Here is a 13,539-nt window from a genome sequence, read left to right as displayed (position 1 = left end):
TGCCGAATAGAAGGCGGCGGGCAGGGCACTCATGTCGCAGAAACAAACCCAGCTGCCTCTGGGAGCAGAGAACAGGTGCATTTTCTCCGACGTCCGGAAGCGGCGCCCGTTGCACCTTGCCCGCGGTCGCGCCCCTCGCGCGGACCCCCAGGTAATTATTGCCGGTTGGGCCCGCCGGGGAAGCGGGGGTGGGCGCGCTGGCGGGGGGCGGGCAGCGCGGCTCTGGCATAAAGGGGCGCTGCGCGGCCCCCCGGCGTCCGGCTCCCGCGCAGCATGCCCGCCCACGCCCCACCGCGCCGCCCGCGTCTACGGACGCCACCACTCCTGCTGCTGCTGCTGCTGCTGGCCCTGGGCGGCCGCCGCCTGCGTGCCGAGCCCGGCGACGGCGCGCAGACCTGGGCCCGCTTCGCGCGCCCTCCGGCCCCGGGTGCCGCGGGGCTCTTCCATGACACCTTCCCCGACGGCTTCCACTGGGCCGTGGGCAGCGCCGCCTACCAGACGGAGGGCGGCTGGCGGCAGCACGGCAAGGGTGCGTCCATCTGGGACACGTTCACCCACCGCCCTCCGGCGCCTCCAGGCGACGCCCCGGTAGCCGGCCTGCCGTCGGGCGCCCCGTCGCTGTCCCCGCCCGCCACCGGGGACGTGGCCAGCGACGGCTACAACAATGTCTTCCGCGACACGGAGGGGCTGCGCGAGCTCGGGGTCACCCACTACCGCTTCTCCATCTCGTGGGCGCGGGTGTTCCCCAATGGCAGCGCCGGCGCCCCCAACCGGGAGGGGCTGCGCTACTACCGGCGTCTGCTGGAGCGGCTGCGGGAGCTGGGCGTGCAGCCCGTGGTCACCCTGTACCACTGGGACCTGCCCCAGCGCCTGCAGGACGCCTATGGCGGCTGGGCCAACCGCGCCCTAGCGGACCACTTCAGGGATTACGCCGAGCTCTGCTTCCGCCACTTCGGCGGCCAGGTCAAGTACTGGATCACCATCGACAACCCCTACGTGGTGGCCTGGCACGGCTACGCCACCGGGCGCCTGGCCCCCGGCGTCCAGGGCAGCCCGCGGCTCGGGTACCTGGTGGCGCACAATCTCCTTCTGGTGAGTTCGAGGGGCCGGGCGGAGGGCCACGACGGGGAGAGGGCCACTGGAGACGTGAACTTCCGGTTAAATGAGGCTCCATTTGAGCACATCTGTGAGGTTACCTGGTATTCACACCCGGGGAGGAGGCGGGGGGTGGGGGGGTCGGGGGCCGCTGAGCATCTTGGACTTCCCTGGAAAGCGTGGAGTTGGGAATGGGAGGGTAGCCTCCGCCGTGGGAGTGCCTGTGATTGCCCTTTTGGGCCCATCGTCAAAAAGAAATTGGAATCAGTTTCTCCTGTGAGAAAAGGGAGCTCCTTTCTCTGAGGGTAGAGGAATTCCTAGAGGTAAGATAGGGAGGAGTACGAGCAGCCACAGGGAGCATGAGAAAAGAAACAAGTTTGTTCGCAAGCCACGCGGATAGCGTTACTCTCTACTAGAATTTGTGGAGATGTCATGAGTTCAGTGTTAATCCAATAGGATCTGTCTTGCTTGTAGCACAAGTTCACGCTGCAGCAAATTTGAAGGTATTAAAATCGCATCTACTGCAGAGCAGAGTTCAAACTGTCTTTGGATGTTCTTTCTGTGTCAGGATTGAACACTACATCCACCAGCCTTACTTAATCAGCAGGGGTATGATGACCCCTCATAAAATCTTAAACAAAGCTATAGCCATAAAATACAGAAACCACTACAGGGTGATACAGATTGGGTCCTATAACAACTGTATTTGCACAATGCTCTCTCCAATAGGAAGGATTCCTCAGGGATGAGATGATTAGCCTGACACAATTGATTTTAACACCCTTGTGCAAAAGGCTTAATAAATTTTGACAGCAGGAAGAATGAATGTGCCATGATAAAGTTGTCCCCCAGATAATTCTTTCTCCTTTTTCTCCTTTACTTAGTATTAAAGGTTAGGTCTCATCGATTTGAGGGTTCATTTATAATCTCAGTTATTGGTACACTTTGTACAGAATTTTGTATCATGAGAGAATATTTTATGGATATGTGCAAACATTTTAATAAAACTTTAAATGTATAACTTTTGGCACCACATTTTGGTGACTTGTGGGCCTACTGGAAGACCTATTTTTCTTTAAACATCTTTATTGGAGTAGAATTGCTTTACAGTGGTGTGTTAGTTGCTGCTGTATAACAAAGTGAATCAGCTATATGTATACATATATCCCCATATCCCCCTCCCTCTTGCGTCTCCCTCCCATCCTCCCTATCCCACCCCTCTAGGTGGTCACAGAGCACCGAGCTGATCTCCCTGTGCTATGAGGCTGCTTCCCACTAGCTAGCTATTATACATTTGGTAGTGTGTATATGTCCATGCCACTCTCTCACTTCGTCCCAGCTTACCCTTCCCCCTCCCCATGTCCTCAAGTCCATTTCTACGTCTGTGTCTTTATTCCTGTCCTGCCCCTAGGTTCTTCAGAACCTTTTTTTTAAGATGGAAGACCTATTTTTAAATTTAGAATTAAACCACATATTTTGAACAAAGTCAAGATGAAAACCACTTCTACACACTTTAATTGAAGCCATAGATAATTGAGGCAGAACAGTATTGGGTTATTGAGTTGACTTACTGCTGGAGCTGCTGGTAATGTTGTAATAATGGCTAATTAGATTGTATGTCAGCTCCACAAAACCTGTTTGGTACCACAGGTCATAAAAGAATGTTGGCTTTGTTTGACAAAAAATTTGTGATTTTAGTGATTCCATATTGATACATATTTTTCATTAAGATACTTTAGAGCAGTGGTAATAAACTTTTTCAGTCTGTCAATCCTTTTAAGGAATCAGAAGACCCTAAATAGCACCTGTTCATGGTTGGTAATAGAAAAACTATGGCAAAAACTGGCCCCTCTTTTAAAGAAAACATAAGCAAATTTCAGTTCGTACCAGAAACAAGAGATATGTGGACCAACTGAAGGACCTAATAGACCATTCTTGCAAAATTACTACTTTACATTTAAATCACATGAGTTCTATTTTCAGAATGCATGTAATAAACTCTGTGTAAATACAAAAGTTATCAATTGTTATAGCCACTTACATGATCATTTCATACATAAGATAAGGAACTGGGGCTGTAGGAGCTTTGTGGTACTCTGGTATTTTATTTTATTTTGATTCTAAGGTACTGATCTTTTTTTTTTTTTTATTGGAGTATAGTTGCTTTACAATATTGTGTTAGTTTCTACTATACAGCAAAGTGAATCAGCTATACGTATACATATATCCCCTCTTTTTTGGATTTCCTTCTCATTTAGGTCACTGCAGAGCACTGAGTAGAGTTCCCTGTGTTATACTGTAGGTTCTCTTTAGTTATCTATTTTATACATGGTATCAATAGTGTATATATGTCAATCCCGATCTCCCAACTCATCCTACCACCACCCCCTCCCCCTTGTTATCCATATGTTTGTTCTCTATGTCTGTGTCTCTATTTCTGCTTTGTAAATAAGATCTATACCATTTTTTTCAAATTCCACATATATTACTCTGGTATTCTAAATAGTCAACATGCTTTTGGTTCTTGTGCCCACTCTTGGCCTTTTGATTAACTTCCCAGTTATATTTTTGTATCCTTACACAAAAACTTGCCAAACACTAACCATCCTTCCCAGAAATGCAGTGGACTTTGTGTTCATAAGAAATTAGTAACAGGAGGACAGTTGGTTTTGCTGATGCTACAAACATAATTACAGTTGCTGTAAAATATTAATTTTGCTTTCAAATTTCTTTGGTTTGGAATTTAGTCATTCTTGTATCTTATGGAGAAATAAGTTGTCATCAAAAATGGTATCTTTCATTATTTCATATGAGATATTTTCATTCTGATTTCAATACTCTTTCTTGGCGTGTGTGTTAGGGGGAGGGGGGGAGGGAAGTTTTGATCTTATTTGAAAAGATAAAGTATATTCCCCAGATTTTGGTAATGGAACATTTTGGTAATAGAACATTTCAGCTAGGGCTTAGATACTACTGGCAGGGGTCACTGGGCCCCTAGCTTATTCATTTGCGTTTGGGGATATGATGCTTGTGAAGGATAAATCTGGCCAGCACCCCTCCCCTGCCCCATTCTCTGCTTCCACTAATTTACAGGTGGACTAAGGAGACCCCCTGGGGAGACTGAAAATTTGAACACTGCCCGCCCCCCACCCCGGAGGACAGGAGGCAGGCCAGACAAACTGCAGGATGAATAATGAGGTGGGGAGGCTTTGCTCAGAATGGAGTCTTTGTGGTTTTTTGCGGGTTTCTGGTGCTGAGGTAAACCTTAATAAAAATAGCCTCTGTGTGTGTGTATGTGTGAGACAGAGACAGACTGACAGCCAGAACTGAAAGGAGGATTTCCCTGCAGAGCCCTAGGAATCCAGACTGCTTTGCTCAGGAGTATAACTCAGGAAGAAGACACACCTCCTCTCTAACTTGAAGAGGGACTGCTCTGCCTTCATAGCTCTTGAAAGATGGTTCTTGATGGCCCCTGAAAAAGTAGTGTTAAGGCCTGTAGTTGGGAGTCCAGCTCCAGCGGTGCCTCTGAGTTTTTGTTCTGCCTTTGGGTTTCTGAGAGGACCAGGACCGAGTTGAAGATAAACATGGGCCTCTCAGGGAGTCTTGCAAATGTCTGTAAAGGGAACCTGTGGGAAAAGACAGCTTGTTTCACGTAAGGAGGTGGGGCTGGGAGATGTTACTTCGGGCATTTCGTATAGTGCAGACCTGACTGGTATTGAACATCAGTGCTCCTGTCTCAGCTGATCTGTCCACAGCATCTGTCCAGCCACTATTCTCTTTCTTGCTACACTTCCTCAGCTTGGCTTCCAGAACCCAACTGTCTCTCCCTTCTCCTCTCAGCTCACTGGCGATTCGTTCCCAGTTCCCTTTGCTTATTCCTCTTCATCCTGCCTCTAAATACTGGAGTGCCTTGTGCTCCCTCCTGGGACCTCTTCTTAGATTCGCTCCAAGTGAGCTCTTTGAATACTCTATGTCCTGATGACTCCAGATTTTGAGTCTCCAGCCAGAACTTCTGATCTGAGCTCCAGACTTGGAGCACTTGGAGTGCCTTCTCCACTTTGATGTCAAATAGGCATGTCACATTTAACATCCAAAAACAAATTCCTGTTTTCCCCATCTCCATTATGGCAGCTTTGCTCTTTCAGTTGGTTGGGTCCCAAACCTTAACTTCTTCCTTTCTCTTACATCTTATATTCAATCCATCAACCAATCCTATAGCTCTACCTACCTTCAAAATGTATACAGAATCAAAGCACTTCTCCTTTCATCTATAGCTATAGGTCCAAGCCCCTATCAGATTCTGCGTGCATCACTGGAATAGCCTCCTAGCTGATGTCCTTGCTTCTGCACTTGCCCCTTGCCGTTTGCCATGATGGATATTCTCAAGGATATCATTATGTATGAACAAGACAAAGTCCCTCATTTATTAAAATCCCACTTCTTCTTCGAGAACCAGCTCACATGCTCCCTTAGGTTCCACACTCGAATGCCAACTCTTCCTCCTATGGAATCCCACAATGCTTCACTCTGATGCCTCCTACCGTACTTCTGCTTTTATTTAATCATTTGCTTCCTTTCACTAGCCCGGTAATTCCTTAAGTGAGGAAACCAGGTTCACTTCATCTGTCCTAAAATGCCATCTTGCCCTTGGTAGGTGCTCAGTAAGTGGCTTCTGGCTGTTTAACAGCCTGACTCTGCCTTTATAAACTGATGCTCCTAGGATCTGCTCTCTTTGTCAGTCTTTCTAGCCACTTTCTTATGGGACAGGGGGTACTAAATTCTTATCAGATAGTAAGATCAGTAAATATAATGGGGCAGAATCTGACATTTTTCAGTAAAAATATAAGGTTCATCATTAAATGTATGACTCCATTGTAAAAATTTCCAAACAACTGAAAACTATCTACAGTCACTATGCAACATTATAAAAAAGTTTTCAGAATGGGAGGTGGGGAAATTCACCTGGCTGGCTTTAGGAGCATTTATTGGAAGTGGCTTGAGTTTTCATTCCCCAAGTAATAGTGGAGGCAATTTATCTACTAGATGCATGTTTAAATTATACATGCTATGTACTTTTGTGAAGCACTTTACCAATTTTTCTCTCATTAAAATGTTTTTGGTACATTGCCGGAATAATCAACTGGGTTGAACGTTAATGTATTTTATAGACTACTGAATTCAATGGTGTGTTTAATCAGAAATGGTTAAAATATCTCCTGAAGAGCTTGACTCACTCTTCTTTGAATATCTGATTGAACACAGTGTTTTTTGAAGGTCACAGTCAAGTCCAAGAAAAAAATTTACAAATAGGAAAAGAACTAATAAAATAATTTCAAAATCATAACAATGTTTTACAATGTCATTTATTTCGAGTTGAAGAAAAGAGGGAAACTACAGACTACTAAGCATTCAAATAATGCCAATATACATTTCTTAAGTGCAAAGTGAATGAATGCACAACTGTATTACCTGAATGTGTAGTTAGTCATGAATTTGGCACACAGAAGTCTTCTGAGTTATCTTAATTTTTCAAACAATATGATTGCTCCAAGCCAGAATTTTAAAATTAACTTGTACAAAAAGTGCTTTTCTTTCAACGAATGTTATCTTTTTAAGGCATAAAGGAAATTTTAGGTGTAGGAAGAGAATAAAGTACAAAATAAAATTGGGAGGACGAGAAATAAAGAGTGGGTAAGTAAGAATACATACTGTTACTGAATCCTTCAAGATCCACATCTTCTCAGGAAACTGCAAAGTGATACTTGTAATCTATACTTAAACAGATAGAGCATATAAAAGGTAGATTATGCTTATCTTGATACATTCTGGGTACAAAGATAATCTAAAGGATCAGTGTAGCTCTTCTCCCTTCCACCTTGGGATAAACTCTTATTTATCCTTCAAAGACTTGACTCAAACACTCCCATTTTGCGATAACAGGCAGAGAGGATCATTTACTCATTTGCGACTCCTTGAGGTCAGAGACTGCATATCATATTTCTTTTTAAATTTTTAGTGCTTATCTCAGTCCTTGGAGCAGAGGAAATATTCGATACAATTTTTAATGAATGAATAAATATAGATGCAAAATAATTTTACTTCAATATGTCCTTTTTTTCTTTCTTCTAAATTGAACACCTACAGTCTGCTTTCTCACCTAGTATCTGGGAAGGAGTTTTAAAAAGTGAGGAAGAACAGGGGAAAAAATTTCTGCCCAGATAGGTATGTCACCTTTGCACATTTCCAAGGCAAAAAATATCCCCATTTTCATCCTGTGGACAGGGGAGGAGGGGAACAGGGGAAGCGGGAGAACGTGACCTTGTGAGTGCCTGACCTGGAGGCTGCATCATCTCTTCCACTCACCTCCCATTGGCAGGACTCAGTCACGTGGTGTAAGGAGTGTGGGAATTACTGCAGCTGCGTAGCCATGTTCTCAGCGAATCAGGTGGGAACACGTCATTAAGGACAAGCATTCATCTCTCCGACACCGTCCACCTCTCAAATATATTGTGAGAATTAAAACAAAATCATGTATGTCGACATGTTCTGAAAAACGTAAAGAGCTCTACAAAGGTGAGGTATGAATTTTTATTGTCAATAATAATAAAAGCAAGAGTGCTTGAGAAGTGGTCCTCTTGAGCTGTTTAGGTGAAAGGAATTAGACAAACGCTTTAGAAATTGTTGCCTCACTTAACTTCTTCATTCGGTGGGATAGAGTCTTTGCAATTATTTCAACAGCATTTGACTAAAGATTTTCAAATGAGTTTTGAGATAATTTATTTTATTCTTTTTTTATTTTATTTTTATTTTTATTTTTATTTTTTTTTGCGGTACGCGGGCCTCTCACCGCTGTGGCCTCTCCCGCTGTGGAGCACAGGCTCCGGACGCGCAGGCCCAGCGGCCACGGCTCACAGGCCCAGCCGCTCCGCGGCACGTGGGATCCTCCCGGACCGGGGCACGAATCAGCGTCCCCTGCATCGGCAGGCAGACTCCCAACCACTGAGCCACCAGGGAAGCCCCGAGATAATTTATTTTACATAAAACATATTACCAAGTACCTTTTCTTGATGTTTAAAGGAAATATACTAAAATTTATGACTGATATAATTTGATATATTGAGTAAAGATAAATATTTAGTGAACTTGCATGGCCCTAGTCCGAATAGATTTTTTTTTATTAATAACATTATTATTTGAAGTATGGATGTCAGAGCATCATCCATGAACCAGTATTACTTATAGTTTGATAAAATACTTAAAATAAACTGAAACCAGTACTATACATTAAGTTTAAATATAATGGTGAGAAGATATTATTTGCATGTCTATAAGTACACTACTATTTGATAATTAGAATGTTAGAATTACAAGGCACCAGGGAAATCCCAGGTCAGATTTCTTCTCAGGACCAACTCCTTGCAGTGGCCCTGGGGTCCTCTAGCTTCTGCTCGACTATTTGCGGCAAGAGGAACCCAGCTCCTCTCAATTTGCCCACTCGATTTTATCTTTTATATTGATTGGAAACCTGCCTCTGTATGGGAGTCACCCGCGGTTGTCTCTGCCTCCCTAAATCTCAAAGAATAAAACAAATTGCTTTTTGACAAGACAGCTTTTCAAATATCTGAAAAGGCTAAAGGTTCTTCCTAAGTATTTTCTACTTTATTCACACTCATGGCTGCTCCCCCGAGAATTAGAGGGAGCTGGCGTTTAATTAGGGCTCTTCTTGGGAGACTGCGGTGGGGCAGACAGGAATGTGGTTGAATTCTGAGAAAGCAAATGTGACTGTTGAGAGGCCTCTTTATCTTCTGACACTTGAGGAAAAGGTGGGGAGGGAGAGGGAAGAGTTGACCTTTCTGTCTCCCCAGAGGGTGGGTCTTTGAGGAACAGAGCAGAACAGGGATGTCTGTGGGAGCTGCCTGTGTCCATCGCCCTTACCAAGGGGCTGCAGATGGTGGAGATGACTGAGGACACCCAAAGTAGGAAGGGTGTTCTGGGCTCCGCGTTCTGGGAACCAGCTGTGCAGCCGGGGCCAGGTGCAGCAATGCGCAGTTCACGTCATAGGAACAGTGCGTGGAGGGGCCGAAGCTCTGGTGGGAGAGGAGGGGAAGGACACGAAGCAGGAGAAGTGAGCCCAGACTCTTTGAAGGCTTCTCTTAAGATTTGATGTGTAGACCAAATTTCAGCTGCCCCAGATGTTCAGGGCACGTTTCTTATTCTGGACACCGAATCCTGTCCCTGCCGTCCAAGACTGCATTCGCGGTTTTGGCTGTTACCTCCCTGCGGACTCGGATTAGTTGTGGTCAGCGAAAACCTCTCAGGCTTTTAAAGTTTTCCCCATGTGAATTGCTGTTAAGCCAGACTTCCCCTGTCATCTCCTTTTGTCACTTATTTTTGAACTTTTAATCGTATTAAATTTCATCCTCAATGTGTAAAGGTGAGAGGAGGATTACCACAGATGGTGGATGCTTCTTAAAAATTGGAAATAACCTAAATATACTAGGGTGATCTGTTAAAGGAATAGCAGTGCACAGGTATAGTGGAATAAATAGTATTCGGCCATTATAAAGTTAATGTACGGTGATTAAAAAGTTGCACACGGTATGTTATTAAGAGAAAAATGCCATATGATATATTATGCTTCTTATATATCTCTGTTGTGTGAATAAGTGTGAATAAGTAGAGAGCACTCTATAGCTCTTTAGCTGTGCTGAGCTCTCTTCAGCCACTGTCCTTTCCTCCAGCTTCTTTCCTGACATGCCCAAGCCTAGATTTGATATCCCTGCTTTCAGCTCCCATAAAATCCTGTACTGCCCTGCTAATAATACTTCACACATTTTATTGAAATTATTTGTTTGTCTTTCCCCAAAGACCTCAGCTTTGAGATGCTAGGAGTCATGTTTATCTTGCTTTCCATTTATATCCAGAGCATGAATGAAAGAGTGCACTGGCTCCCCCCGCCCCCTCCCCCCCCAAATGTGAAAGGGAAAAAGAAAAATGTTAACAGTGGGTTATTTCTGGATAGTGCGATTATGGGTAATTTTTTCTTTCTGATTATCTGGATTTTCTAATTGTTCTATAAGCAAAATGTAATACTTCTGTGATGGAGAAATCGTAAGTGGTGTTTCTGGGAAAAGATGGCTGAGTGAATTTACCCATCTAATTTATTTTCCCTCTTGAAACCCCATTAAACTTTAGTAAAGAAACAGTTAAAGCAAGGAAGGGGGGGCGGCAAGGGGAGGGAAGGAGCAAAGGAGGGAAGGGTGAGGGAGAAAGACCCACAGTGCTGGAGAGAGCAGAATAGTAACAAAAATTTGGAAGCTGAGCAGGTGGGAGAGTATTCCTGACTCAGCGGATCTGAGCAAGCTGACTGCTGAATTGGCTGTGGGAGAAGCCAAGAACCAATCCTACGATTGCAGAATCTTCCAGAGGCTCAGAGAATAGCAAGAGCAGGTACTCTGGAACTGGAGGTGAAGGGAGTGGGTGCTTAAAATGAGAAGAATTGGTTGAAAGCTGTGTAAGAAACAACTAGATTTCTGGGTCTCTTCCCCCAATCCCACCTGTTGGGCATATGCTGCTTCTCCACTCGAGGAGAAAACTCGAAGTGAACTTTCTGGAGAGTATAAAATGGAAAGTGTCTGGACTGACGGACACCAGGCACAACTGAGGGCATGAGCACCACACTGAAAATAAGGACTAAGTGAACATATGCGACAGGTTTGAGACACCCACCCCTTCCCCAGACCCCTCCTCCACCCTGCTCCCAGCTCTCCTCGCCCACCAGGCTCTCGGAATGTTGGCTGTGTGACTTTACTCTCCAGGGAGGGACTGGAAGTGTCTTCTCCAGGGAGTCTGATGAGCTCATGCGGAAAGACCTAAGATGCTGATCCTAAAGGTTCCACAACAAATGGCAGAGATAGATCACTCTACAGTGAAGCTCAAAATCAACATGCCCCACCCACATGCTCAGACCTTCCAGTCAAGGTTTTTGTTTCTCATTCTTAAACATGAGTAGACAATCAAGAATCAACAGGATCCGAGGAGAGCCTCTAACTTGAAAGATTGAGACCCACCTAAATAAAGAGGGGAAAAAACGCAACTTTCTGGGGCAGAAACTTGGAGGAAACTGAGAATATATAAGGAGGAAAAAAAGCTAAAAGAAGAAAAGAAGACTCAGTCAAAAGACATTACAAACCTCTAGTTATAACATAAGTCATGGGATGCAATATACAGCATGGTGCTCATAGTTAATACTGTGTTTTGTGTTTGAAATTGGCTAAGGGAGTAGATCTTAAAAGTTCTCACACACAAAAAAATTGTAACTGTGTGGTGATGAATGTTAACGAGACTTATGGTGGTGATCATTCCATAATATATACAGATATTAAATTATTATGTTGTATACCTGAAACTAATACGATGCTATATGTCAGTTGTATCTCAATAAAAAAAATAAATTTTAAGAAACTCAGTAAATTTTTAAAGAGTTAGGAGAATATGTTGCATCTAGAAAATAAGAATAGGATAATACAATAAAATAGGTGGGGGAAAGAACAGTTGGAAATTGTTGGAAATTAAATACATTATAGCAGAAATGAAAAATTTAATAGAAGGATTGGAAAATAAAAGTGATGAAATCTAAGAACAGGGTAAGAAAGAAAGAGATGGACAATAGTGGGAAAAAAAAAAAAGTAAGAAAATTGGTGGACTAGCCAGGGATCCAGCATTCAAATAATAGGAGTTCCAGAAAGGGAGGAGTGCAGTAGAGTGTTAGGCCTGGGGCCCCCACTGAACGATGCTTCTCAGTATTCATGACCTGTGTACTTGCCTCCCACATAGACTATGAGCTAGAACAGCATTCCCCAACCTTTTTGGCACCAGGGACCAGCTTTGTGGAAGACAATTTTTCCATGGACTGGGTGGCAGGGTGTGGGGAGGATGGTTAAGGTGGTAATGCGAGTGCTCACCTGCCGCTCACCACCTGCTGTGTGGCCCAGTTCCTAACAGGCTGCGGACCAGTAGCGGTCTGTGGCCCGGGAGTTGGGGACCCCTGGGCTAGAACATGTGACTTGTTTGTTCAGTGGGGCAGGAGCAAGTGCGGTGCAAGCAAAAGCTTGATAACTACATTCACAATGGAACTTTTCTTTCTGGATCGCTCCCTCCTGAAAGTACAGGAGATAAGGGCCTCTCTATAGGCTACCAATGAGACCCTCTGGCTCACATATCTCTCTATAGGGACCCAATACCATATAGCAGGAAACAGTCAATTCCCTTCTCCTTGTAGACACTGGAGTGCCTAAATCATTGCATCTGTAGCAGCATTCCCCTCTACCAGGACATTTTCCCAGGTTACTACTGGTGAAATATTTAGCAATCGGGGCACCATCTTGTGCCAGGGGACTATCCGCCCCCTAAATGTCACCCAGAATGGCATTCTCTTTGCCTTCCAGGAAGTGAAGTCTCAATTGTGTTTGGTCTTCTGAGAAGCAAATGTCAAGACAGCATTAGATGTGCAGGACATTTATTGAGGGGAAACAACTGTGAAGTACAAAGGGGATGGAGCTGGAGAAGGCAGATGAGCCTTTAGACCATGATGCACATCTGACACTTGTGAAAGAGAGTGGGCAGGAAGGCGGATGGGATAGGAAGAGTCTCAGATGTCAGTACAGGTCTAAGAAAGATCCAGCCAGGCCAGCGAGAAGTTCTTGAGCCAACATTTCCATTGGACTGGGCCATGGCTTGTAGGAATGGGTCTGCCTTAGTACCCCTGCTATATTCAGTCATAAGGGAGTATCCCAGGAGAAGCATGGCCTCAGGGCCAATGTAGTGAAGGGCCAAAGGGGAAGCGACTGGTGCAAATAGTCAATAATGCTCCTCACAGCAGGAGGACTGAGTGGCACATTTTCATGGCTACCACAAAGACCAGTGAGTTACGCCATTCAGAAGAAAGGAACGAAAATTTTTTCCAACCAGAATTTATGTATCTATACTATTAGTCATTCATGAGGGTAGAATAATGAGATTTCAAGACCTTCAGAGTCTCAAAAAATACGTCTTCTGTGAGTGCTTTATCGGGAAGCTATTGGAAGATACACTCTGTGTAATGTGATATAGACAAGAAGGAAGAAGACATAGGATGTTCAAAACAGTAGGTCTAACCCAGGAGCATGATGATGAATTGTAGACCCAGGAAATCAACTGTGCAGCAGAGCTGAGAGCAACTGGTTCAGAAGAGGAGAAGATTCCAGAAGTGTGTCTCCAAGAAAATACTGGAGGCTGATGTGACCTTGCAGAAGTTTGTGCTGAGAGGCTATTGCAAAGTGTGGGAAGAATTAGCCACAGGTACAAGGAAAATCGAGGAAGTAAAAAAGCAATGCAGGGCTTCCCTGGTGGCGCAGTGGCTGAGAGTCCGCCTGCCGATGCAGGGGACACGGGTTCGTGCCCCGG

The 13,539-nt window shown here is 44.6% G+C and overlaps 1 protein-coding gene across 1 annotated transcript in view; it reads left to right on the top strand.

Annotated features, from left to right (window-relative positions):
* Positions 1-273: 273 nt before the first annotated feature.
* The window catches only part of KL (klotho), a 41,569-nt gene continuing 28,303 nt past the window's right edge, over positions 274-13,539 (top strand). The window contains exon 1 of the mRNA XM_007464252.1: positions 274-1,092. Coding sequence (XP_007464314.1) covers positions 274-1,092 — 819 coding nt within the window. The remainder of the gene's footprint in view (positions 1,093-13,539) is intronic.

The sequence above is a fragment of the Lipotes vexillifer genome, unplaced genomic scaffold (genome assembly GCF_000442215.2).
Source record: "Lipotes vexillifer unplaced genomic scaffold, Lipotes_vexillifer_v1.1 scaffold120, whole genome shotgun sequence".
Taxonomy (NCBI): domain Eukaryota; kingdom Metazoa; phylum Chordata; class Mammalia; order Artiodactyla; family Lipotidae; genus Lipotes; species Lipotes vexillifer.
This window is presented reverse-complemented; position numbering and strand designations above follow the sequence as displayed.